Here is a 25,341-nt window from a genome sequence, read left to right as displayed (position 1 = left end):
GATATAAAGCCATACAATGAGCTGCTAATGATAGTCTTTTCAGATAAAACTTAAAATACAATCAACCCTTGGTTTTAATGATAATTTGGACTATTAAAAACCGAATGTAGCATGTATATTTTTTAATGTTAAGTATCAGAAAGAAGGCTAACGGGTCACATGGGCAAAAAAATACAGTGAAACTGAATGGCAAACTTAAAACTACAAATCACTATTGAGTTTGATTATTTATAGTGTATTTAAAATCGGTATAGGGTAGGTAATTAAAACAAACAATATGTCAATATTGAAATCATCCATGAATTTTCCCAATATGATGATTGTGACCGACTGGAAAAAGCTCAAAGTGGGCGTGGCTCGACCATGCAGTCTACCAATGGGTTTGGTGCTGAGGCGGGACGAAACGTATCCGACATACAGGCAACAGGTTGCACTGTTTACACGGGGAAATGTTCTCGGATCTCCACTGAAGTAGGTGCATCTTTTTTCTTCTTAAACTACGAATAGCCTCCGCGATACGCACCGTTACCCTCCAGTAGTGTGACGACAGATCCCGTGAATTGTATTGGCGTATGACTTAACCTTGCAGGTGTAGTATGATCAAATATCTTCTTGGCTTAACCCAGCTGTTTGAATAGTGTATATTTTTGATGGTTATTAGATCATTTACCCCATCGGTTGGGATTTTGAGGGGTTAACTAGGCTTGGCATGTATACCAGTAACCTTGAATGCCATCTCTGTATTTCGCGCAGTCTGCGTTTTCCACAACGAGCGTTTATTACGTCTGGATACGCAATGGGTACACCTGTGGCTTAATCGCTGCATCGGCTGTTTCACCCCACTTTACTCCGCTCTTCCTCGTCTCGATAATAAGGATACAGTGCGGAGAATGCCCCTTTGTCTCCTTGCTATCATGATCGGGATGTACCATTCACACACACAGTGTGTTAGCCTGGCGCCTATAATTGGATCTGACAGTAGTAAAGAGGATATGAGTGGAGGCTGTAAATAGGACGCGGACACGTCTTCACGTTTCACAGGTGAATGGTGCGGCATCCCTGTCGGTCGTTTCTGCTGATCTGGGGTCGGATGGTTTCATGTACACAGGCTGGTTTCGAGACACAGCGATACTGACTGACCGGCTAGGTGGGTGTGACGCAATTTATTCACCAGAGACACCGCTGCTCCATGTGGTCTTATTTTCTTTTCTGACCAACACATTTCGTTAGCTTAAAAGCAGAATACACGTTTACTATGGCCTCTTTCCTTATTTTTTGCCCATAAGCTAAGCACCAGGTAGACCTGTTCATAATGCAATTTCGCATTAATCTCTATCCTAATGGCATATGGTTTGGTTACCTGTCTATCGATTTGAAGCTTGACATGTTTAACATCGTTACAGCACAATCAGCCATGAACAGTTTCTGAATCGTATCTATTCATAAGAAAGGTTTTTAAAAAACATATAAATCACAATGTGTGATATCAAAACGTGCCCCCGGGGCAGGGTTTCGGGGCTACTTGATTGGCAAAGAACCTGCTTATGTCCCAAACAACCTGCTACAAAACAGAACATTAGCATCCAAAACAATGCTTAGGGACATGTCTTGAATCCAAACAGTTCATCTTGAGGTGTAAGGCCTATAAGTCCACCAGTCATTGTGCTTTTTTTATGGGCTTTTTTTATTTTATACCCCAAATTATCCTTCCATACCATGGCTCCGTCACTACAGTTAATGATGAATTAACAAATATCTAGAATACAACTAAATCAATATATATTGACGTATTTTCTATGGTTTTATGATTAATTTATATCAAAATGAGATCAAATACATTTACTTTCAAGCGTCCAATCATTTTCAGTCCTATAATCACACCTCTAATTTACTAACTCCCCTAAACTCAACACACCTTTACAGGAAACCTGTCAAGTGTGAAATTCCCCCTGAAAATGATTACGTTTGAAAACGCCAACAATGCTTGCGATTGATTGCCAGTAACAATAACTAACGAGAGGGGACAAGATAATGAAGTGAAATAAGGGTGTAGACAGAGCGAAGGGGAAGCGCAACAATAGCGACAGTCTTGTTTGGTGGCATTCCTGTCTTCCTCCCTCCACAAGGCCCGTCCTTGTGTCAGAGGTGAGCTAATATTCACGGGGGAAACACAAACCAACGCTACCGTTTCGATAGGTTATTGTACAGCTGCTCTAGCGCCGGCAGCTTGTGTTTGCTCAGGTAATACTTTAACCTGAGCGATGCACTTTCAGCCACCTGAGCTGCATTTCTCCCGTTGGAATTCCCCCTGTGTTGATGTTGGGGATCGTTCCACCTGGTTAGCACTGCTGACTAACATGAGCCAAAAGGCTGGTGTGTCAAGGGGTTAAATATGACCCCTGTGTCTGGTTTAAAGAGTTGTATGGCTTCTCTTTACTTTTGGATGGAGGATCCTGATTGAGTTACTATTCGTTTTAAATCAATTGTTTATGAGCAAGCTTTCGACACGCTGAACATTCATCCTCCTCTGCACAGCATGTGTTACTAACCACTCCTCTGGTTGTACAGCTTTGCCCTCGTATGTTACTCTTCCCAAATACATTCATAACCACGCGGTAGCCTGGTTGGCATTGGAGGAAGAATGCCAGACATTCCAGGCTGAATGATTACAAGGGAGTGGGCAACACTCATTTGATGATTTAATTGTGTGTAACACCACTCACCACGGTCCTCCAAGGTTACACTGTAACCAGAAGTCGGAGCTAGTTAGTGTTTAATGCACCTGCGCTCGGCACCTCCTGACAAACACACAGCGAGTTCCCATAGAGTTGTTGTGCGGTTTAACCTTGTATTGAAAGTGGGGCTGAGGTTAGGAATGAAAGCAAACATGGTCTTCCTGCAAGGGATTCTGTTGATTGTTAACTATACATCGAAAATACATGGCCTATTTGACAAATTTCTAGTTGGTTCAAATGGTAATTTCTAATTATGTTATGGTTTTTATTTAGCTTTTTCTCTGTGCTGTCATATACTTATTTCCTTTAGGTTATATAAGTGTAAACACGATGGTAGGCATTCACCGTTCCACGCGGACAAAGCATCAATAGGGGTGTGTGTGGGTGCGTGTGCACACGTCGCTCCGTGTGTGCATACTTGCCCAGCTCAAAGTAAACACTGTCCTCCCCAGTTAGCCTCTTCTGATGTCTGGAGACCGGCGGGGACATTTTGTGGCAGGCAAGGATAGGGGCGTGGGGGGGGGGTGGGGGGTGCCAGGCCGGGGGCATTCCTCACATAGCCCCTAGTGTTTAATGCTCCACAGGTCCTGGACAAAAGCAGGAGTATCCACCTTTGCACGGTTCTGTGTGCTCCTTTTCAAAGCAGGACTCGCTCATAACAACTCGGGCAGCTCTGATACTGTCCGGGCCGGTTTCTGCAGTGCCTGGCGGGTTGTGATAACGTAGAAGGCTTATTTGGAACACAGAAAACCCCCGGTTCCAGTTGTTTTCGTGTTTTTTTGAAAGGAAATAAACATCTTGGACGGGGTCCCCTATGTCAGAGAAAGGTTGTTGTTAGTTCAAACAACATTTTGATCAGGGCCCTGATCTGCCACTATCAACCTTCATTATCCTTAAATGACTGCTGAACTCCCAACAGGGAAAACCAGGTGTTCAACCACACATTTGTCACATTGTTGTGCGGTGAGATGCCTCTCCACTCCCTATGTTTCTAGAGACTTCAAATTTTTTTGTCATTCTTTTTTTATTCTCTCTTGAACTTGCTCTCGCTTTCGTTCTCTGAAATATACACACACACACACACACACACACACACACACACACACACACACACACACACACACACACACACACACACACACACACACACACACACACCTAGTAGGACCCAACCGCACAAAGAAAAACCTTATTGTCCCAGTGGCATATCTGCTATGGAATGAATACCTATTGTGGGGGAAATAATTGGGGTTGAAATAGTACCAACATTTATAGCAGTAACCCATACTCTTTAGTGAGTTATTTTGGATCGTATCTGACAGGAAAGTACTCTTTTTAGTAGTACATTTTATGAAGCTAGGGAAAGACAAGCAGACGAAATAGAGACTTTAAAGCTGATGAAGTCTAGGTATTGTGCCTCAATGGTTGATCGTATATTGTAGGGGATGACAAGTTAATAGCTGCAAAATGGCTCTACATAAATAATGAAATGTCTGCTGCATATCATAGCCTACTAAAGCAGTTGGGATTGTTTGTTTTCAAGGTATTTTCTGTAGTCGTTCATTTAGTTATTTTTATATTGAAGTTTCCCTACAGAGCCCAGATAAAAACTCAAAACTGGGCTCGGAGAAGACTCACTTCACTCCTCTTTGCATGTTTTGTACACGCTGTTCCCTTAACCCGCTTTATTGGAGTCAGCTGATTTGAATTGCGACCCTTATGGCCCTTCTCTTTCTGTGCAGGTCGTCCGGGGAGATACCAAGCCAAGTGAACATGAGCGCGCTCTCCACAGACAAGAAGCCCCTGGTGGACTACGGCGTCCAGATCCGCTTCATCAACGACCTGCACGACACGGGCGGCGGGATCCCCGAGAAGAGCCGCGCCGCCGCCGCCGCCACGCCCCCTTCCAACAAGTACGGGGTGGCGGTGCGCGTCCAGGGGATCTCCGGGCAGCCCTACCTGGTCCTCAAAGACGGCGAGAAGGGGGACTCGTACGGCGTCCAGCTGAAGGCGCAGGCCATGCCTCAGAGTCCGAGTCTGAGCCCTGTGCCAGGCTCCAGGTACAACTCCTCGGGCCGAGACCCCAAACCGCCTGGGTTTCCGAAGCCGTACGCCCCCGTCGGAAACACAAGGAGCTCCTCTGTGTCACCGGCAGAGGAAGTAGAGGGGGAGGTCTTTGGGAGTCCCCTGAAGAGACCACCCGGGGACGGACAAGCGGTGGGCCAGGTGGGGGACGGCGAGAGAGGAGCCGCACCGAAGGCGGACCCCCTACCCAACACGGTGACCAGCGGTGGAACGGGGAAAAGACCAGAGTGGGACAGTGGGGACGAGTTTAACGAGGCCGGACTGAAACCCGTGAAACGAAACGGGGTGGGGACGAGGTCGGTCAAGCAGAACGGGTTCACCTCGGCCGGATCGCTGGGGCGCCACAGCGGGAAGACCATCATGCAGAACTTCCCCCTGGAGTCTTTCCCAGAGGGCCTTCCTCCTCCGCCCTCTCCGTCTTCGTCTTCTTCGGCGCGGGCTGAGGAGGAGGAGGAGGAGCGGGCCCCGGCCATAGACACCGAGTCGCTGGCCCCCATCAACAAGCTTATCAGCAAGTTCAACAGCAGCGGCCCCGGAGGCTGCCCGCAGACCCGGGGCCGCGCGGGGGCCCGGCAGCGGCTGAGGTTTGACGAACGCAGACGATCCAGGAGTCTGGACGCTCGGAAAGAGGCCGTGGTAGCCCTTCCGCTGCCGGCCTCTCCCACGTTCGACGCCGTCAACCCCTACGCTAGTACCCCCACGCCTCGATCGGCCCCCTCAAAAACGTCGGCGTCACCCGGCTCGGCGAGCGTTGGCCCGGGGACGAGTGGCGCCTCTGTCACCACGGCGATGGCGTTCCCCACCTCCAGGCCAGGCTTCAAGTCGTCGCGGAGCTCGGTTGCCAAGGACACCCCTCATCCAGCCATACCAAAAAAGCCTGTAGGTATTAAAATAGTAGCGCGGCACTTTGAACTAATTTCTCTTCTGCTGCTACTAATTGGGCTGCAGAGACTCATAACATGTTCCCTCTTCAAAGGAAACGCCGGCTCCATTAAGGCACCAGAGTCGAAGCTTAGACGTGTCCAGTGATGAGGACGAACAGGCAAAGCAAGCCATATACAACATCCTCAAAGACGGGTAAGATGAGGACACTTGGTAGTTGACAAACGTGATATTTTTAGTTTGTGTTTTCCAAAACTTTTTTCTTTACTTCTGCTTCTCAGGTCAAGTGCGAGTGAAGCGTCCATCAAAAGAAAGGTCAACCTCATCTATGCAAAGACCAACCCTTTGAAGGTATCAATCTATAGTCATATATATTCAATACTATATAAGTATACATAAGTAAGTCAGATATCCAGGATGTAGGTCATGAGGAAAAGCAATTGACGTAGTGCATATTTAATCTGACCTGTAATAGTATCCCAGCACTGAATGGAAACTGTGAAGAAAGAAATGCTTTCCAACTTTCACAACACACATATTAAGCAGTACTAAAATAGTGTGACTATATTTATGCTTTGCCTAGAAAGGGAATCTTCAGTGACATTCTTTGTGACCGAATGCTTTATATCTTTGGTTGTCACTGCTGTCAATGCAGTCGGGTTTCATTAGCACATGAAACGCCATTTTAAGGATTCACTTCTGGAATGCAAAACATCCGCCGCCCAAATGAAACAAGGGTGCTGATTACTTGGCCGCACTTAAATGCAAAAGAAGGCCCAAACGTAACCAGTAGCTCCTCGCCCTGGTAGTAAATCTGCATACATTTCCATCCCCAAGGGATCTCATTGAGTTCTCGCCTTCCCATAATGCAAGGCGTCTACATTGCCCTCGCATTAAGCACCGGGAGTGTTTATGAGTCCTTATTGCATCGCCTCTCACGAGAGCTTAATGACCAACCCGTGGCTCGCTCTCCTCGTTTTGTCTCTTGGCAACGCATGCACCTGAGGGGAGGGGAGCTGATTACACCCGGCCCGGCGTGTTAAAAGCGCAGTCATTGATATTCATCCATAATTGAGCGGAGGTTGTAACCTGGTAGCAGCTGGTGGGGCTAGCCGCCTGTCCGGGATGAGCTCCGTTTCAGGGAGAAGGGGGTCCGGGCTTGAGGGCCGCCATGTGTTTCCTCCAGGGTTGCCACGGTTTCCTTTTGTTAGTGGTGTGTATTCAGTGACTTTTAAGTGGTGTGTGTGTGTGTGTGTGTGTGTGTGTGTGTGTGTGTGTGTGTGTGTGTGTGTGTGTGTGTGTGTGTGTGTGTGTGTGTGTGTGTGTGTGTGTGTGTGTGTGTGTGTGTGTGTGTGTGTGTGTGTGTGTGTGTTAGTGAAGAGGGGGTCACCTTGGACACGGCCGTAGCCCGGTGGTGGCTCCCCTCACAAACAAAAGCAGTCCATTAAAGTTGAAACAGTGAAAACATCAACATGGGTATTGTGTATAGAGAATTGACCTAATAATTTGCCTGAATCAATAGCAACACAATGGGATTTGGTAAAGAAGTTAGAATAGTTGGTGTGAATCCCAGGGTCTTAGTGATAGGAGAGTTTGCATTAAAGATCACTGAATGATGAGTGTGGTTTTCTAAGGTTGCCTAGTATCAAATATAACGTTATGGTGAGTTAAGCTCATGTCAACACATCCTAGCTATCAAGAAGTTTAAAGGGGTGGGGGTGAAGGTTCTTATCTCTGTTAAGCCCCCCTTTATTTCTTGAGCGGGGCTGTTGTGAGTTGCTGGGTTGAGCATATTCTGATGTAGCGGCGCAGAGTTAGCTCCCGATAGCGCTGTGTGACGCTAAGGATCGAGATGGTCTCAAACTATGTTGATTTAGAAGACTTTGAATATAAGAAGTCTTTAAACTGGGGGAATTCTCTGTAAGTCTGCTACTTCTGGATAAGATGTATGTCTAAAGTGGTAGTTTTAAATTGGTTTAGACTCGCATAAGGGAGTGTGACCTGTTATTTAATTTTTAAACGCCTAATGTTTTTTCTTAAAACCGTTACAGTATTTGAAACTTGTAGCAAGAAGTTCTCCTTGAACCAGAGTTACCTTATCCTCTTTGATCTTTGTACTTGATAGGTTTGTTATCTTGTCTGGGTGTGCCTATTTTGACATCACCCTCAGACAAATTGGATAGGCCTACTTAGTTTAAATCATGGCAAAGATTTCATGGCATCTTTCTTTTTTAACAACTGCTCGAGACCTTGAGTACAAAGCTGAAGCAATTTACACCAAGGGCTCAATCCAGGGCTCAGCGTTGTTGGATGGCATTAGAGAAAAGGCTGCTGCTCATTATCTCTTCGCTGGAGCGCAGAGTACATGAAACAGGCTCCACAATGGGGAGTTATCTGCCAGCTGTTATAGCGAGGGCCAATCAAACGGAAGACATGTGTGCAAGCCTCTTCTCCCCATCTACTGCTGATAAGAAATGAAGCGGAAATCGTGAACCCTCCTCCCCTTAGGCCCTCTGTCTCTGTCTGACTCTGTGTCTCTCTTTGTCTCTCTGTCTGTTTCTCTGTCTTTGTCTCTCTCTCTCTCTCTCTCTCTCTCTCTCTCTCGCTCTTTCCTTCCGTAGAGGTGTGTAGGAGGGCTGTACAGCCTGTCTCTTCTCCTTCTGTTACTTCCCTTGTGTTCTCCTATGCAGGGAACGTACAGGGAGGCTAAGTAATGAAAGCACAGTGGGGGCGCCAGCCCGGCAGCTCTGCAGTTGTACAGTAAACCCGTCTGTAAAGAGTTGTTGACGGCAGAGCATGCTGACAGGGCCCATAAAGTACTTTTTTGTAACTTTCAGAAACTTTGGAGCCGTAGAAGTAGCTTTTGGCGTATAAGAACAAAGTTGGGGTTGATATACAGTGATATATATAGTTCTTAAGATCCAGACAGACCATCTGCTGTGCTTGACAGCGTAGTTTGTGGAAGATTCTTCCCGATGTAAATTCTTCCCGATGTCTTCCCCCTCTCGGTCCCGTGTGTGTGTGTGTGTGTGTGTGTGTGTGTGTGTGTGTGTGTGTGTGTGTGTGTGTGTGTGTGTGTGTGTGTGTGTGTGTGTGTGTGTGTGTGTGTGTGTGTGTGTGTGTGTGTGTGTGTGTGTGTGTGTCTAGTTCCGTGGATCAATGGGAAATCCAAACAAGGACGGTGACGAGCATCTAAACGAGGCCAAGGAGCTTCGGGAGCAGCTAAACCGACTCAAGGCGGAGCTGAGGGAAGCCCATGATGAGTGAGCAGATATACATCTTTTACACATCTGTGCGCTTGTATGTGTGTGTGTGGGTGCATGTGAACGTGTGTGCGTGACGACGATTAACCCAAATCTATAAATCACGGCCCATACCCGGATCACTCGCAACCCCCCCCCCCCCCGCAATCAAGTACCGGCACTCATCTACTCGATAACGGGGCGTGGCACTGACATGAGCTGATGCTGGCGTGCAATGTGTCTCCCGGCGTGCAGACTAGCAGAGGGGCGGATGGCCAGGGAGGCTTCAGAGTCCACCGTGCGTCAGCAGGAAGACCAACTGGCCGCGCTGCAGGAAGAGCTGAGGAGGATCTCGGAAGGCTCCCCCTACAGCGACTCAGTGCAAACGGTATTGACGGCGCACACGCGTACGCACACACAGTGATGCAGATGTATGCACACACGCGCAGGCACGTACTTCTGCACACACGCACGCACGCACGCACACGCACATAAAGACACATACATGCCCTTATGCAAAAATCGGCGCAATGCATCTTGACAGACTGACCCAAGAATGGACTGACATTGCTTTGTACACACACACACACACACACACACACACACACACACACACACACACACACACACACACACACACACACACACACACACACACACACACACACACACACACACACACACACACACACACACACACACTCAATACAACTCCAGTATTCAAACAGAAACCTCAGCTGAAGCCATACACACAAATCGTTTAGACATTATGTCCAACATTATTTACATAGTCACAACGCTTCTGCAATCATTCCACACAAAACTATGTGTGCTCGTGTCACTAATCTTTGGAGGGATATAATCTCCTGCTCCTGTACTGCTGTTTGTACTTATTGTAAACTGTTACTTTATACTGTTGTCATCAAACAACACATGTTTTTAATTAAATAAAGATGCTTTAGGATTGTAAATAGAGAGAGAGAATGAAAAACACATCCTCTTTCTCTGCTCCCTACATCCTGAGTTACTCCGCCATTGTTGCATTTAATTATCTATGATTGACAGGTAAGATGGAGCCCCCGAATAAATCAGGGGAGAGATGCCCTGTTTGTTTAGAAAAATGGCAGGCAGTGGCCTAAAATCTAGTTTGGCTCATGCAGAAGCAGATATTCTCACAGCGCATTTCACACACTAATAGCTGAAGGATCGGCTATGGCATTTCTAACAAAGAACACTCGCATGATAACTCTTCAACCTTAAACCCAACACACCTTTACATAAGGTAAAACAAAGACCCCCTAATCTCTCTCTCTCTCTCTCTCTCCCTCTCTCCCTCTCTCCCTCTCCCCAGGACGTGGCGACGCTGCAGGCTGAGCTGGTGGAGGCGGCCATGCTGCGGCAGCGGCAGGAGGAGACGCTGCACCAGCGGGAGCGGGAGCTGACCGCCCTGAAGGGGGCGCTGAAGGAGGAGGTGGAGTCCCACGACGAGGAGGTGGAGAACCTGAGAGAGCAGTACAGCCAGGACATGGAGGTCCTCCGGAGGACCATGGAGGAGGTCTCGCAGGTAGGAGAGAGGACAGACTGGCTACCAGGTAGCTCAGCTAGGCTAGTAGGCTACGGGTGGGGGTCAACTCCCATGTCTCAGAAAGGTACTGGGCTTTATTCCTAGTGTACACAGAGGGAGACCGGTAAGCATCCTAGGGCAAGAGGCCCTAATCCCCCTTAACTGCTCCCCCTTAAGTCTGTGTTTATCCCCCCTACTTGCTCCTCAATGACATGTTTACAAAGTTTGTGTTTATCCCCCCTACTTGCGTCTCAATGACATGTATACAAAGTCACTGTTTATCCCCCGACTAGCTCCAGAGTGACATTTATACAGGTTCACTGTTTATACCCCTACTTGCTCCTCAATGACACGTAGACATATTCACTCTTTATCCCCTACCTATTCTTTTAATGGTATCTGAATTCAACAGAAGCTGCTTTGGATGATCTGTTAAAATGAGTGAAGTTTAAGTCCTAGTAAAGGGAGGATTTGTATGAGTAAACCAATGTAGGGGGAACAAAGGCTCACAGCTTCTGTTGCTTCAGTGTCAACAAGCACAGAAGACACTAAGGAGACAACAACAGATGAGAAGGAATACATCGTCTCTGGTCGTGTCTTTGTTCAGTTCTGGGCCGTCCCAGATAAAACAACAATACCGCATATCAAATTCAAGGTGACAACGTGTAGGACTGGAATATCGGCCAGTAACCATAGGTGCTACAAGTTTCTTCCTTATGAGCCTTCAATTTTTTGTGTCCCGCCTACAAGATATTGATTGGGTCAGTGAAGATGAACACCGAGCCTAGTATCACCCTGGCAACCTACCCCAAACCCTGAATCGCTACCCCAAACCCTGAAACATAATGAAATTGGCGTTAACTATCCCTATTCCTCCATATGTACCCCATTCAGTTGTTACTCAGTCTCCGATTGTGAAGACTAGAATGCGTATATTTCATAAAATGGACTAAGAACTTTAAGATATGTTATTGTCCAGCTCTCTCAACCATCCACACACCATGACGGCGGCCTGGTTATACTTGAAAGTCAAGTAGCAAACTCAACTGATGGAATTAGTCAGAGGAGGAGGCTGGAGTTAACCATAGTTCTTTTTATGGTCTTGTATGCGTCTTCTTTAAGTCCTACCCGAATGCCTCTCACATACTTCTTCCAGGTTTCGTAGTCCTATATAGTGTCAATAAAACTGCCAACCTGAAATGTGTGCAAACACTGACTCCAGGGCCGAAACTGCAGTGTTTAAACACCGATAGCCCGTAGAATATTCACATATGCAAAGCTTGGGAGGGCTTAAGACGTACAGGAGAATACACAAAGGGTAGCAACCGGTTGCTATGTGGTGATATTCTGGTGGCGGTAGCTGGTGTTCAACAGAGTTTTTTGATAAAGTGTCGCAGGTGCCACAGGTAGTCTATTTTTGGATCACAGAGCTCGAGGACAGGAGGCAGCCGTATAAGAAAGCACAACACATATTCGAAGAAAGGAGTTCTATTTTGACATTTATTTGTGTCTGTGGTAGTACAAACAAATTCTCACAGCCTCCCCTCGCCTTGCTGATTGAGTCATAATGTTTCATTGCATTGTGTATTCACTTTCGGCTTTTCAGAAATTTGCATGTCATCTTTTATTGATGAAGTTGTGTGTCTGGTTGTGGTATAGACTGAGACTGTGGGAATAGTGCCCTGTAGGTAAAGTTGAACACCTTCTGCTTGGCAAAGTAAAAGCCCCCCTGCTGGGTTTGTTGCTCCTCCACGGAGGCAAGCTAATCTCACTAATGAATGAGTTGCTGGTGCTGATTAGCGCGACCCAGGTTGTTGACTCCAAGCGGGGCTCCTATTTTTTTTAACCTGGAAGTTCCACCTCTCACTCTTGTCTTGTCCCACCTGAGAACGTACACCTGCATCACGACCCAGCATGACCTCTGTAAAGTGCCCCAATGTCTAAAAAGGAATATAGAGCCCTAGCTTGGACCCTATATTACAACCAGAACTCTCAAGGCTTTATCTTATGGGTGTCTTTATCTTTACCCATAAGTCCGCTTGTGTTAGCGCTGAGTGTATGTAATGTTAAACAGTCGGCTCAGCATCACATACATTAAAATCATCCACGATTGATGTTAGATATGCGTGGCTGAGCAATACAGTATGCTGCAGCAGCAGCAGCAGCATACTGTATTGCTCGGAGCCTCAGATACCCTACTGTGGAAATGGGGAGTTCTGAATGTTTATACCCGGGATTTGTTTACATTTAGTTGATTTTGAACAATTTGATCCAAAGTGACTTCCACGTGAGGCTGAGGACAATCCAAGAGAAAAACGATAAATATTGGAGCAAATACAAGTGATGCCCGGGTAGATTTAGAAAAAACACAACAGGACAAGGTATCTAGGAATCAGCTGGTAGCTGGTAGGACTCCACTGGTATCAGTATTATATAATTATAATAATGATTTATCTTGATGTTATAATATTAAATGATATTCAACCCAAAAATAATCTAATATTCATCTATTCATTATCTCTATTTAACCAAGTGAGGAAAGGCTATCTGAGTACTCTTGTTTACTGAAATGCATTCATTTTACCAACTTAATTTACTCTAAATGGAACATTATCTCAATTCAACATCAATTCATAATGCCCTGATAATGTGTGTGTCAGTCCCAGGAAGACATCGAGGAGGAGAGGCAGAGGGTGAACGCCTCCATGGTGTCCCTGGGGGATGAGCTGGACAGCTGCAGGGACCAGGGGGACTCCTGGAAGACCCAGCTGGAGGCCACCCAGCTAGAGTGAGTCCCCAGCTAGCCGTTAGCATTGTGTTGCTGTGTCAAGGCATTAGCCTAGCCGCAACGCTAGGCCGGTATGTGAAACGTGTCCACACGCTTCACATACTTTTTGAAGGTTTCCCAGATATTGGAATTTTGAAGGCTGAAAGAATAAAATTGTTTTTCTGGTAACTTTAAAAAATATCAGGATAAAATCAATATTAACCTTATAATATGGTACATTTTTGTTTCCGCATAATTAACTTAAGTGGGTTCTTTTTTCATTTTTAATATTTTGACTTAACCTTTGATCCTCTAGGACTCAATGGAAGGACAACAGTCAAATGTGAGAGAGAATACAATCTGTGTGGTTCGAGTTTAGTGGAGTTGTGATGCAATGTGACGAGAAACCCTTTGGCTTATCGGAATGTGTGTTCAATGATGTAAATGATCCTGATCAATTGTTTACGTATTTTGTCTATTGATTTTGTTGAATTGATTTGACTTTAACTTTTTGTTTATGATTTTCCTCTAAATCAAGGTGCTGTTGATTCAATAACCCTATATCGACTGATCTTTTTTGAATTTTAAATCCAATGATGATGTCGCTATAACAACACTACCAATCAATTGTGCAAATTCTTTATTCTCATCCAATCCCCCTAAAAATAGTGAAATCGCGGTTTGAAACCAGAGTGTCTCGACCTTGTCTTTGTGAGTGTGTTTGTGGGTGCAGGGCTGTCTCTCAGGGCTCGATCTTCTTCACCTCACACAACCCCACTTGATCCTTCCCTCCACGCCTCAGGCTGCAGAGGTGTCGCCGGGGGAGAGAGGGGCTCGAGGGGGAGTTGAGGGAGCTGCAGGACTCGGTGTCCTCCATGAAGAATCAGACGCCCGGTGTGGACGATGGGCGTTTTGAGGTAAGAATCCCTGGCGTGCGCCGTGCCCTTGCGCAGAGATTATGGGTTGTCAGGTTGGCTTGAAGGCGAAGGGCTTATCTGCTCTCCTCAGTTGTATGGCTTCCCTTTCATGTTTTTCAAAAATTGCCGATGGTATTTATTTATTTTTTTGTGCCGCTCTTTATCATTGCAGCCGGTCATACATATTCATCAGCTATTTATATTCTAATTCCACGTCTCTATTCGTCCATGTATTAGTGCGGCTCTGATTTTCCCTGTCTGCAGATTAGTTCATCCCCTCCCTGTCTCCATCTCCCTGTTTTTCTCTCTGTCTCGCTCTCTCTTTCTCTCTTTCTCTCTTTCTCTCCGTCTCTCTCTCTCTCTCTCTCTCTCTCTCTGTCTCTGTCTCGCTCTCTCTGTCTCTGTCTCGCTCTCGCTCTCTCTTTCTCTCCGTCTCTCCGTCCTTCTCTCTGTCTCGCTCTCGCTCTCTCTGTCTCTGTCTCGCTCTCTGTCTCACTCTCTCTGTTTCAATTCACTTCTGTATCACTGTTTCTCTTCATCATTGTGTCTGTAAAATTGCCTGGTTTACGCACACACAAACACACACACACGCGGCCCATATAACAAGCTTTGTTGTGTGCTTAAGCATATTCCCGTCCTCCCACATTTTATTCATCTTTGATTACCTGCCCAAAGGCCGCTCAGCGTTGCCATGACGATCTGAAGCGGACTCGCGCCGAGTTGGACAAACAAAAGGCAGAGTTGGAGCAGAAGTGCGCCGAGCTCCAGGCCCTGAGGAAGGCTGGCGAGGGGGCGGAGGCCGGGCTGCGGTCTGAGATGAGCAGGCTGAGGGACCAATCACAGAGCGACAAGGCTGAACTGGAAAAGGCAAAAGAGGTACGGCATTGTGTGGACAAAGAATACCACCTGATAGGGATCTAGGAGATCAGTAACAATTTGTTTGTTTTTTTGTCTCTTCCACCCTGTGATTGGTTGTTTGTTTTTGATGGAAGGGCGGTTATCGCCTTACATTACATGCACTGGTTTAACTCTGATCCATCCCGTCCCTCTCACATCCCTCCTGCTCTTTCCCCCGCCCTGATTCTTTCAGTCACTAGCGGGGTCTTCAGCGAGACCCGTGCTGGAACAGGAGTCGGCCCAGGAGCTCCAGGAGGCCAACGCCAGACTCCGAGAGCGGCTGTCTCGCATGGTACTAGCCGTAAACACTGTGTGTCTGTGTGCTGTGTACTGTATGCAAAACACAAAGAAAGGCCGTCCCACGCACATCAAACATTCACCAGTCCATTGACTCCAAGCCTGAGGCAAGGCAGCGCACCGTATTCATGTCTGCATATGCCTTGTGAGTTAAAGGCAAACACACAGACTGAATGTATATGGCAAGGGAACGTATTTTACAGAGAGGATGTATTTGAATGTGTTGTGTAGGCGTGGAGAATCCTATTGGTTTCAGTGGATTAGGAGAGGCTGTTGCTGCGCTCAGGGTAGCAGAAAAAGAGTCTAAATATGTACACTGGCATACGGTGAATGGTACTTAGAGCTGCTATGGGTAAGATTTGAGTGAGAGAGAACAGAAAAGAGCAGATGAGAGGGAGATTTTGAAACTAAGCAACCAAATGCCAAAGTTCTCTCTCTCTCTCTCTCTCTCTCTCTCTCTCTCTCTCTCTCTCTCTCTCTCTCTCTCTCTCTTCTCTCTCTCTCTCTCTCTCTCTCTCTCTCTCTCTCTCTCTCTCTCTCTCTCTCTCTCTCTCTCTCTCTCTCTCTCTCTCTCTCTCTCTCTCTCTCTCTCTCTCTCTCTCTCTCTCTCTCTCTCTCTCTCTCTCTCTCTCTCTCTCTCTCTCTCTCTCTCTCTCTCTCTCTCTCTCTCTCTCTCTCTCTCTCTCTCTCTCTCGCCACCATTGAGTCGTGTTGCATTTCCCGCCCCTCTGATTGACAGCCCAGATGGAATACCTGAACCAATCAGGGAAAATATTCCATGATGGCTCAGAAATGACCCGGGTTGGTCTGTTTCCAGAGGCAGGCCCTGTCAAATCAAAACGGATACTTTCTCAGCACATTTCACTCTAATATGATGACACTAATAATGCTATAACACTTACGATGGCTATGCCAATTTTTAACAAATTCAATTCAAATACTAGCTCTTGAAATCTGCAGCACCTTTGGTGACATTGAAAAACGTTGATACTCTTATTAGCCTCACAAAATCCTCAATGCTTTACGAGATACCATGTCTATTTTGTCCTCCGAGTATGACTGCATCGACTGCAAGTCCAACCAGAACCCAGAGTGCTGTTTCACTTATTTCATGGCTCAAACCCACGGCGATACTTTCCGTGTAGGTGAAAGCCAACCCTTTGGTTCGCTTTACCACCGATACTTGCATCGCGGAGGGCAGCAAAACCCCCTCATGACAGAGACTGTTGAATCTAGTCCAGGGACTGACCCTCTGTCTCCCCCCCGGCCCGCAGACCACCAGGCGCTCGTCCACCCTGCCCCTCAGCCCCGGGGCGGAGGAGGCCCTGGAGGTCCTGGAAGACGAGAACCGCGCCCTGAAGACCCAGCTGGAGGAGGCCCGGCGGGGGGCGGCCCGGCTGGGCAAGGAGAAGGAGGAGCTGGGCCGGCGGCTGGAGGAGCGGGACCAGGAGAGGGAGGCGCTGCGACGGGGGAAGACGGAGCTGGAGGAACAGAAGAGGCTACTGGACCGCGCCCTGGACAAGATCAACAAGGAGGTGTGTGTGTGTGTGTGTGTGTGTGTGTGTGTGTGTGTGTGTGTGTGTGTGTGTGTGTGTGTGTGTGTGTGTGTGTGTGTGTGTGTGTGTGTGTGTGTGTGTGTGTGTGTGTGTGTGTGGACTTGTATAAACAGTGTTTTAAAATTTTGGGGAAGCAGGAGATTTAGGGATTTTGTAAGCTTTAGACTTTTGATTGAAAAATAATTATCCGAAAGGTCTCGTCAATGCTGGATTTAAGAACAGGATTGCCTAATGATTCTCAGTCTAGACTGACCTAGTGTGGTGCAATGCGCAGACGTTGACTGGGACATCTATATTCTATTCTATTCTATTTCCCACTCACCCACTCTTTGCCCCCCTCTCCTCCTCTCCGTGCTCCTGCGGGCGCTCCAGATGGAGTCGATGATGGGCGACTCCCGGCAGTCTGTGATGGGCCTGCAGACCCAGCTGGAGGAGTACCGGGACCGCTCCAGGAAGGAGCTGCTGGAGGCCCAGCGCAGCAGCAAGGACCGGCTGGCAGAGCTGCAGAGGAGCCAGACCAGCCTGAAGGCCCAGCAGGATGAGGTGAGGACAGAGCGGGGGGGCAGGATGCAGTGATGGTGGCCATGATGATAATGATGAGGAGGAAGATGATGGTGGTGATGGTCCTGATGATGGCGGTGATGAGGATGATGGTAATGGTAGTTATGCTGATGATGGGATTGGTGATGAGGATAGTGATGATGCTAATGATAATGGTGTTGATGAAGAGGAGGATGGTGATGTTGATAATAAGAAGGGCGAGGATGATGATGTTGTGATGTAGGAAGAGCTGGTAATACAGTTCTGTGGGACTGAACCGCTTACAAGCTATTCAAAACAAATACTGTAGAAACCCTAATACCTTGTCATCAAGGTTAAGTTAAGATAAAATGGTACTTGATAAATCCCAGACAGGATTTCCGGGTTACATCATAAATATGATTGCAGTCCTTTTGTTTATTCTGTTTCTAATCTGTATGGTTTGAATGCTCTAGAATCCAGACTTGTTCTTTGTCTTGACTTAATAGCAGTCGTTCCCAGAGAACATGAATTAACTTTCAAGCCAACAGGGAAACTTCAAATTTGGCAGAGCATAAAACTTGGTCTTAAAACGAAATGTAGAGCAGTTTATTTTCTTTGGAGACATCAGCAGTTTGCATGCGTTTGCCTTCCACTATGAAGAATGGTGCTAATCATATCCAGCTTGTCCTTGCAGTTGCAAAATAACATATATTTATTTTAGTCTTTTGCAGATAATTGAAACCCATCTGGGCCATTTGGACATTGCCAGCAAAGATCTCTATCCCTAACCACACCACACACACACACACACACACACACACACACACACACACACACACACACACACACACACACACACACACACACACACACACACACACACACACACACACACACACACACACACACACACACACACACACACACACACACATAGACCTTTTAAAGTTATTAATCTATTCAAAACGAAACAGCAAATTGGGGGAAGGTTATTTATGCCGCATTACGTTATTGCCCTGGCGTAGGTCTCCCGCCTGAAGAAGGACCTGCTGGCGGCTGGCGAGGAGCGGGACGGGGCCCAGCTGGAGCGGGACCTGCTCAACGGGCGCCTCAAACACATGGAGGAGGAGCTGGAGGCGGAGAGGAGCACCTACACAGACCGCTCCCGGGAGGTCCGCAGCCTGGAGGTCAGTCCGACACGCACGCACGCACGCACACGCACTCAAAGGTCAAAGGTCAAATGGGGTTAGGGCAGCATGGGTTATGCGGGACATGATGAGTGGCGGGCACCTCGCAGCTGTGTCCCGGGGTATCTGTCGTGCAGAAAGGTGGAAGTTCAACATCAGAAATACCCAGAGTGCTCCTTATCTTATCGGAGTAAGTTATTTGGATCGTTTATGACCCTAAGCCTAAGCTCCCTCTGTCAATATTAACATTTCATTCATTCCATTGGCTGCCCTTTTGTCAACTACTGTTATCGTGGTATCCCTTTCTCACATTCATTAACTAACTACTTTGCTTTCTGTCTTTTAAAGTTGTGGAGGAAACATTAGTAGATGTCTCTGAACTGTTCATTAAAGTGTGTGTGTGTGTGTGTGTGTGTGTGTGTGTGTGTGTGTGTGTGTGTGTGTGTGTGTGTGTGTGTGTGTGTGTGTGTGTGTGTGTGTGTGTGTGTGTGTGTGTGTGTGTGTGTGTGTGTGTGTTGCAGGATAAACTCAAGTCACTTGGGATTGAGCTGGACGAAGAGAAGAGCAACGTGGAGCTTCTCAATGACCGAATCGCCCGAAGCAGAGAACAGGTACACACACACACAGGCAGACAGACACACACACACGCACCCTTCGTCACGTGGAGAGGCATGCAAAGCGAGCAGGAAGTAGGGCTACTGTGTCACAGAGTCAAACAATAGCACTGTGACCTATTTTACCAGTGCTTGCAGTTGATTCCCTGACACCCCTCCCCTCCTCCTCCCCTCTCTTCCCCCTCTTTTCCCTCTCTTCCCCTTCTTCCCTCTCTTCCCTCTCATCCCCTACTTCCCTCTCTTCCCTTTCTTCCCCTTCTTCACTCTCTCCCCTCCCTTCTCTCCCTCCCTCTCTCCCCTCTCTTCCCCTTCTCCCCTCTTTTCCCTCCCTCCCTCTCACCCCTGTCTTCCCTCTCTCCCCTCTCTTCCCCTTCTCCCCTCTCTTCCCTCCCTCCCTCTCACCCCTATCTTCCCTCTCTCCCCTGTCTCCCCTCTCTTCCCTCTCTCCCCTCTCTTCCCTCTCTCCCCTCTCTTTCCTCTCTCCCCTCTCTCCCCTCGCTCGCTCCCTCCCCTCTCCCCCTCAGGTGGAACAGCTCCGGTCTGAGCTGATGCAGGAGCGCTCGGCCCGACACGACCTGGAGATGGACAAGAGCTCCATGGAGAGACAGGTGGGGCTCCCGCCGCCATTTTTTGTTTACGTACCGCACGTAGATCCTTGCACTTCTTTAAAAGCGTTGGTTGCCGTGTATCATTTGAATTTCGTCTCGCATGTCTTAACGAACTGCCACCTTGGACCAAGCAAAGGGAGTTCTGAGGAGAATTTCTTTTTATTAAAATTAAATTCAAAATATTTAAATTGAGCTGAACCCAACCGACAGACCGAACCCAACCAACCAGTCGATGGGACACGGGGGCTATCCCTGCACCGTTGTCACACTGATGTTCTGCCTCCGTTCTGCTCCCTCCAGCTGAAGGAGCTGAAGTCCCGTGTGGTCGAAATGGAGACCCCGTCGCGCCCCTCCGCTGGCCTCGCTGTGCTGGAGAAGAAGGTCCTGGAGCTGGAGGAGACGCTGCTCAGTGAGGAGAGGTAGGGTCCCGCACCCGCCCAGGGGAACCGGGGGTCCGGTTCAATCTCCGCCAAGGCCTTAACAAATATCCTTCCCCCTGAAATGCACAAAAGAAAACATGTATTTAAATCAATTGTAATATTTTAAAAAAGATTGGTAGGAAAATTTAAGATATGTGAAGAATGGCGAAATGCCACGGGTGGCTGTACAGTACAATGTCTACAATATTAGACTCCCAGCCTTAAGGTACGGGGTTCGATCTTTGGATAAAATGGTGTGCTAAATGACCAAATAGTAAATACTCAAACAGGCTCTACAGCTGGCCTGTTACCACAGATATCATTGGTCCTTGTAGTGCATGGGTTGTGTATGTGCTCATGTGTGTTTTATGGATGTGTGCAGGGAGAAGGTCACCATCATGGCCTCCCAGAGACGCATGGAGAGGAGGCTGAAGGACCTGAACGCCACCCTAGACCAGGAGAGGAACCAGTCCGCAGAGCAGAAGGATCAGGTAGAACAAACTAGCTAAAATATTGTAAATACGTTTGCCTTTTTAGTCTGATTAGTACAAGTGTGTAGAAGGCCTGTCCTTTCTGCTCTGATTCAGCCCCAAATGAAAAAGACTTGATCTCCACCCCTTGGTTGCAATCCACACATACAGTACATGCTGGCCAGACGGTGCTCCTAACCTTAAGACCCTCACTTATTCTGGAACTTTCTCTTGTTTCACTCTGACCTCTCTCTATCTCTCTCTCTCTCTCTCACCCTCCCTCCCTCCCTCCCTCCCCCGGGCAGCTGTCCCTGCGCGTGAAGGCGTTGAAGCGGCAGGTGGACGAGAGTGAGTGTGAGGTGGAGCGTCTGGAGGGCGTGAGGAGGAAGGGCCTGCGGGAGCTGGAGGAGCAGCAGGAGCAGAGGGAGGCCCTGCAGGCCAAGGTGACGGCGCTGGAGGCGGAGCTCAAGTAAGACCAAACAAACACCACCGTAGTTCAGCACGGAGCCACCGGGGGCGTGATGCTGGGGCAGCTATGGAGGGTTGTCAGACATGACTTGAGTCAGAGAGAGTCTTATGAGAAAGTGAGTGAGGTCACTATAGACTACCTGGTAGGATTTCACAAAAGTATCCCCCAGTAACATAAAATGCGACATTCTAATGAAAACCAATTATCTTTTTTTTTCGGCAAGCGATATATTTTCTCAAGTCCACAAAATAGTTGCCATGCAAGGCATACCAGTGTACTTTCAGATCGGTGGCCCATTTAGAAAAAGATCTGAGGCTAGAACCCTTTGTTCTTGCCAGAATCAAGGGAAAGGACATGCGATTCTATAGAGAACATTAAGGCGGCTGTAGGTAAGATTTGGGAGTTCTAAAGAGAGACAGCCAAACAGAGAAATAGAAGAGCAAGATTTAGCTCTCCCCATACCCCATCACTTCTCGGCTATTCAGAATGATGCATTTTAAGCATCCATGATTGATTCCCCCAACCAGTCAGGGAAGAGGGTCCCTTATTTGTCAGAACTATGGAATTCCCCTAAATTGCCCCATACAGGGGCAGGCTTAGTCAACTCTAAACAGATCTGCTCACAGAGCATTTCCCTCACAAATAGTGGATGGATGGCTATAGCATTTCTAACTAATTAAACTCAATCTATAGCATCTTTGACCGATATAAACTAGTACTAGTACTTAACTGTGTAGCAACTGCAGTAGCTGCTATGATTGCTGTAACACGGGGAATTGGTTAGCCTAGCGATTGTTGTACTTGCACTTGGTTCTATGAACATTCTTTCTGTACCGACAGCGATATATTGATGCACTTCTTATGACAAATGTACTTAAAAAATAAGCGTCTGCTAAATGCCCTAAATGTAAAAATGTAAATGTAGAAACTGAACGTTTAATATCACACTCACAGCATGGCAGCTTCAGAGCACCTTGCACACATCTAAAAATATCACTTGTTCTAAATAGTGAGTTTAGAAAAGTGATATAGTGTGATATAGTGTTCAGTTCAACTGAGTTAAATTTAGCTGTATGATCCATTCATATTTAATGAAGATCAATACAAATTATATCCACCAGATGGCGTGCTGTACTAGCTTCAATCCCTAACTGTGTTAGCTACCTGTAGGTGGAACTGTAAACCTTTTATAGTAACCTCCTATGTCTTCATGAAATAAAAACAAATAAACCTCAAGCAATAATTAAAACCAAATGAATAACAGATGATGAGGAATTGTGTCTAAATGACCGTATCATTCTTTTGGTCCGTGAAGGCGCAAGGTCCAACATTCACGGACTTTGGCTCTGAGCTCGGTGAACCTCAGCTCAGAAGACGAAGACCTCCTCACCGAGATCCACCTGCAGAACAACAACTGATGGAGGGAGGGAGGGAGGGAAAAGGAAGGTGAAATTGGATATAGGAGTATTTATGACTTTTTCCAGGAAGGAAATGAAGGGGGGGACAGGTAAAATATAGATCTATAAAGATTTGTAATACAAATCGAAACGCACATATAATGCATATTATATTTTTTAGTCTCAAAAGACTCCTATTGTAGTAGATCGTTAAAGGGGCACCTCAGGGCTCAAGGAGTATTGTCATATGACGGAAGTTGGATCGAGTGAAGGACGCTGTGAAATACAGCACTGCAACAACGACACACTGAACTGCAAGTAAAGGCATACTTCAACAGTAAAAAGGCTGTAATGATGTATTCTTGGCACCGTACACTGATGTTTTAACACTGTTTCATTTCAGCTCAAAGGTATCAGCTATCAGCGATGTTAAATGAATACATATTCGTCTCACCGGTTGTAGCGATTCAATGTGATGAATGCATGTTTTTCTGAGCGATTGCTGAAGAACAGACATATGGTGTACATTTGGAAGTACAAGGTTTGGTGTGCATTGCTTCAAATCGACAAGAATGCATTTTTACTCCATATAGCCATGGTACTCTATACTAATGTAGCATTCTGCATGCTTTATTTTGTATTTTGACTTGACTACAGAAATCATTCAGAATATTCCTAGCCTAGTTCCTGCATGAGTTGTAAACTTGTAGTGCTCATGAATCAAAATACCCAAGTACATTTGTGTTTGGTTTGCTGTTAGCCTCTGCATGATACGTTGTGTACATTGTTGTAGCCAGGTGAAGGAACACAATAGTATTGGTTTTCAATGCATATCAGGAGTTTAGATCTGAGCTTGTTTTGTACACCTGACTGTGACGGTGGAGATGCATTTTTAACTGAGCCTTTCTTTTTTACACTTTGACTATTCAAACCCTGTATTGGAGACAATCAAAGGTGCGAACGCCCCAGATTTGATGTAGCCGTATTTTCAAATACGTTTTTCAGAAGCTTTTTTATAAACTGACGGAAATGAGTGCGGTGAGCTACGTTTTCTGTTTATAATACTAGCCTGTGTGCATGTTTTCACTCAGAAGCCTTAAACATGATTATGAGTTAATTGTAGATGTTGTTTGGAGCTTTATGCCTTTGATGTTCAGTGTTGTCTGTTTTGGTGTTGTCTTTGTGTTGTTGCTTTTGAAAGGATTTAATTTTTTTAGTCATCTGTGTGAATGCCAAGTTTTGAAGTGGAATAGACATTCCTGTTTGAAGTGTGGTTACTTTAGGCTACACATGTTTTGTTGTTTTTGTCTTTTGTTTGATGTTGTTGCATATGCCTTCTGTGTGTTATTAGACTATCGCTGAATGCATTTCTCATGAGATTATTACCTTTAAATGTGTCACTTTAAAATGTATTTTTACTGCATCTCAAAATGAGTATTGAGTATACATCAATGTTCACAATGTGCTGTTGACAATTGGTGACATGTGATTCAATGCTTGGTACGATTTTTCCAAAGCTGTTATACCAGATTTATATATTTCAAATAAATTTTGGACATGGTGTAAATATGACATTTCTTTTACTTTGTTTTCCAAACACAAGAAAATAGAAGTTGCTGACTATTTTACATTGTGTACACTTCTTTAATTTGATTTGACAACAGTGATAGTTACAATGTCCTCAACGGCAGGCCTGTTTGACTGTTTTTGTATTTTTACTTCTCTTCTAATCTACCCACTAGATTATCACAAAATATGTAAAATGCACATTAATCAATAATGATTTATGGCATACAAGTCGGCCCCTTCAATTATTCGTAATAATTAAGTAGTTTAGTAAGGTTTTTGTATGATGGGTGCCTCGTGTATTATCTGGGATCCACACATATAAACTGCGGAGCAGATAGGACTGTGCTTGTCTTGCCATGCACATAGCGTTCTCCATCACTGCTGGTTGGCAGCGTCCCTCTCTGGAGAGCCAAGAGGGATGGAGATGATGCAGAAGATGGAGGAGAATGTTGTTTTTGTCCCCCGACTAATACTTGAGATTACTGAGGTTAACCCCCATGGCTTTCTGTACGTTAAATGCTTTTGAAGGGAAAAAGGAAATAAATAGTTTCAATAATATTCTGTTTACAAATTGTAATCAAAAATTGTAATTGTATACATTCGTTTTTCTTTGAAAACGAATGGAGGTGCAATAAGATTGTTGTGGTTGAAACAATCTCCGTTCTCTCCTGGGTTACGACATGTCTGGTCGTAACCTCGTGATGGACACCTGGTGTGTCCTGGGCGTGACCAGTGACATCACATCTGTCTGTTCCAATCTCTGTCTCACCCTCTCTCTCTCTCTCTCTCCCCACCTCCCTGGGAATGACTTTGGATCAGAGACATGCCCGAACTCTAGACATGAAGATTGCTTGAAGATTGCTTGAAGATTGCTTACTCTTCAAACATTAAATGTGTCAAATAGCAGATTGAAAGATTGGATGGAACCATGCTTATTAAAAAACACATACTAAAACCACTTTAGTCAATCATTCAATGTGTCAAAAATCTGAAGGAAAGCTTGGGGTAAATCATGCTTATTAAAAACACATACTCAAACCACTTTATAATCGTTTTTTTTCATCTTCTAAATAATTTATTTTTATGTTATTGAACATTGATGTACATATCATGGAGTGCCCTATTCTGCTGCAGGAAAGCCCAC

General features: G+C 46.1%; 1 protein-coding gene across 4 annotated transcripts; it reads left to right on the top strand.

Moving 5' to 3' along the window:
* The first annotated feature begins 1 nt into the window (after position 1).
* Positions 2-25,304, top strand: cgnb (cingulin b). Of its 4 annotated transcripts, none has more exons than XM_056582476.1 (21): positions 2-471; positions 4,478-5,699; positions 5,797-5,897; positions 5,984-6,053; positions 8,850-8,965; positions 9,200-9,332; positions 10,296-10,508; positions 13,169-13,296; positions 13,592-13,618; positions 14,078-14,192; positions 14,868-15,068; positions 15,283-15,381; positions 16,661-16,921; positions 17,315-17,485; positions 18,490-18,651; positions 19,173-19,262; positions 19,790-19,873; positions 20,174-20,292; positions 20,675-20,783; positions 21,068-21,231; positions 22,547-25,304. In XM_056582476.1, the coding sequence occupies exons 1-21, from the start codon at positions 278-280 to the stop codon at positions 22,647-22,649; spliced, it is 3,882 nt and encodes a 1,293-aa protein (XP_056438451.1). In that variant the 5' UTR covers positions 2-277; the 3' UTR covers positions 22,650-25,304. The 4 variants fall into 4 exon arrangements, with proteins under 4 accessions (XP_056438451.1, XP_056438452.1, XP_056438454.1 ...); XM_056582479.1 differs by having other exon boundaries at positions 457-589; positions 22,547-25,303; XM_056582478.1 differs by having other exon boundaries at positions 457-1,147; positions 22,547-25,303.
* The last annotated feature ends 37 nt before the right edge of the window (positions 25,305-25,341 follow it).

The sequence above is a fragment of the Gadus chalcogrammus genome, chromosome 22 (genome assembly GCF_026213295.1).
Source record: "Gadus chalcogrammus isolate NIFS_2021 chromosome 22, NIFS_Gcha_1.0, whole genome shotgun sequence".
NCBI classification, from domain to species: domain Eukaryota; kingdom Metazoa; phylum Chordata; class Actinopteri; order Gadiformes; family Gadidae; genus Gadus; species Gadus chalcogrammus.
The sequence above is the reverse complement of the archived record's forward strand: the minus strand, read 5'-3'. Positions and strand labels throughout refer to the sequence as shown.

What these genes read in the sequence shown, in the direction of transcription:
- cgnb (XM_056582476.1), top strand. Translation starts at nt 278, where the DNA reads ATGTCAATATTGAAATCATCCATGAATTTTCCCAATATGATGATTGTG. An exon ending in TACAACATCCTCAAAGACGG is followed by an intron (nt 5,898 to 5,983) that starts GTAAGATGAGGA and finishes TCTGCTTCTCAG; the next exon opens with GTCAAGTGCGAGTGAAGCGT. An exon ending in ACAGCGACTCAGTGCAAACG is followed by an intron (nt 9,333 to 10,295) that starts GTATTGACGGCG and finishes CCCTCTCCCCAG; the next exon opens with GACGTGGCGACGCTGCAGGC.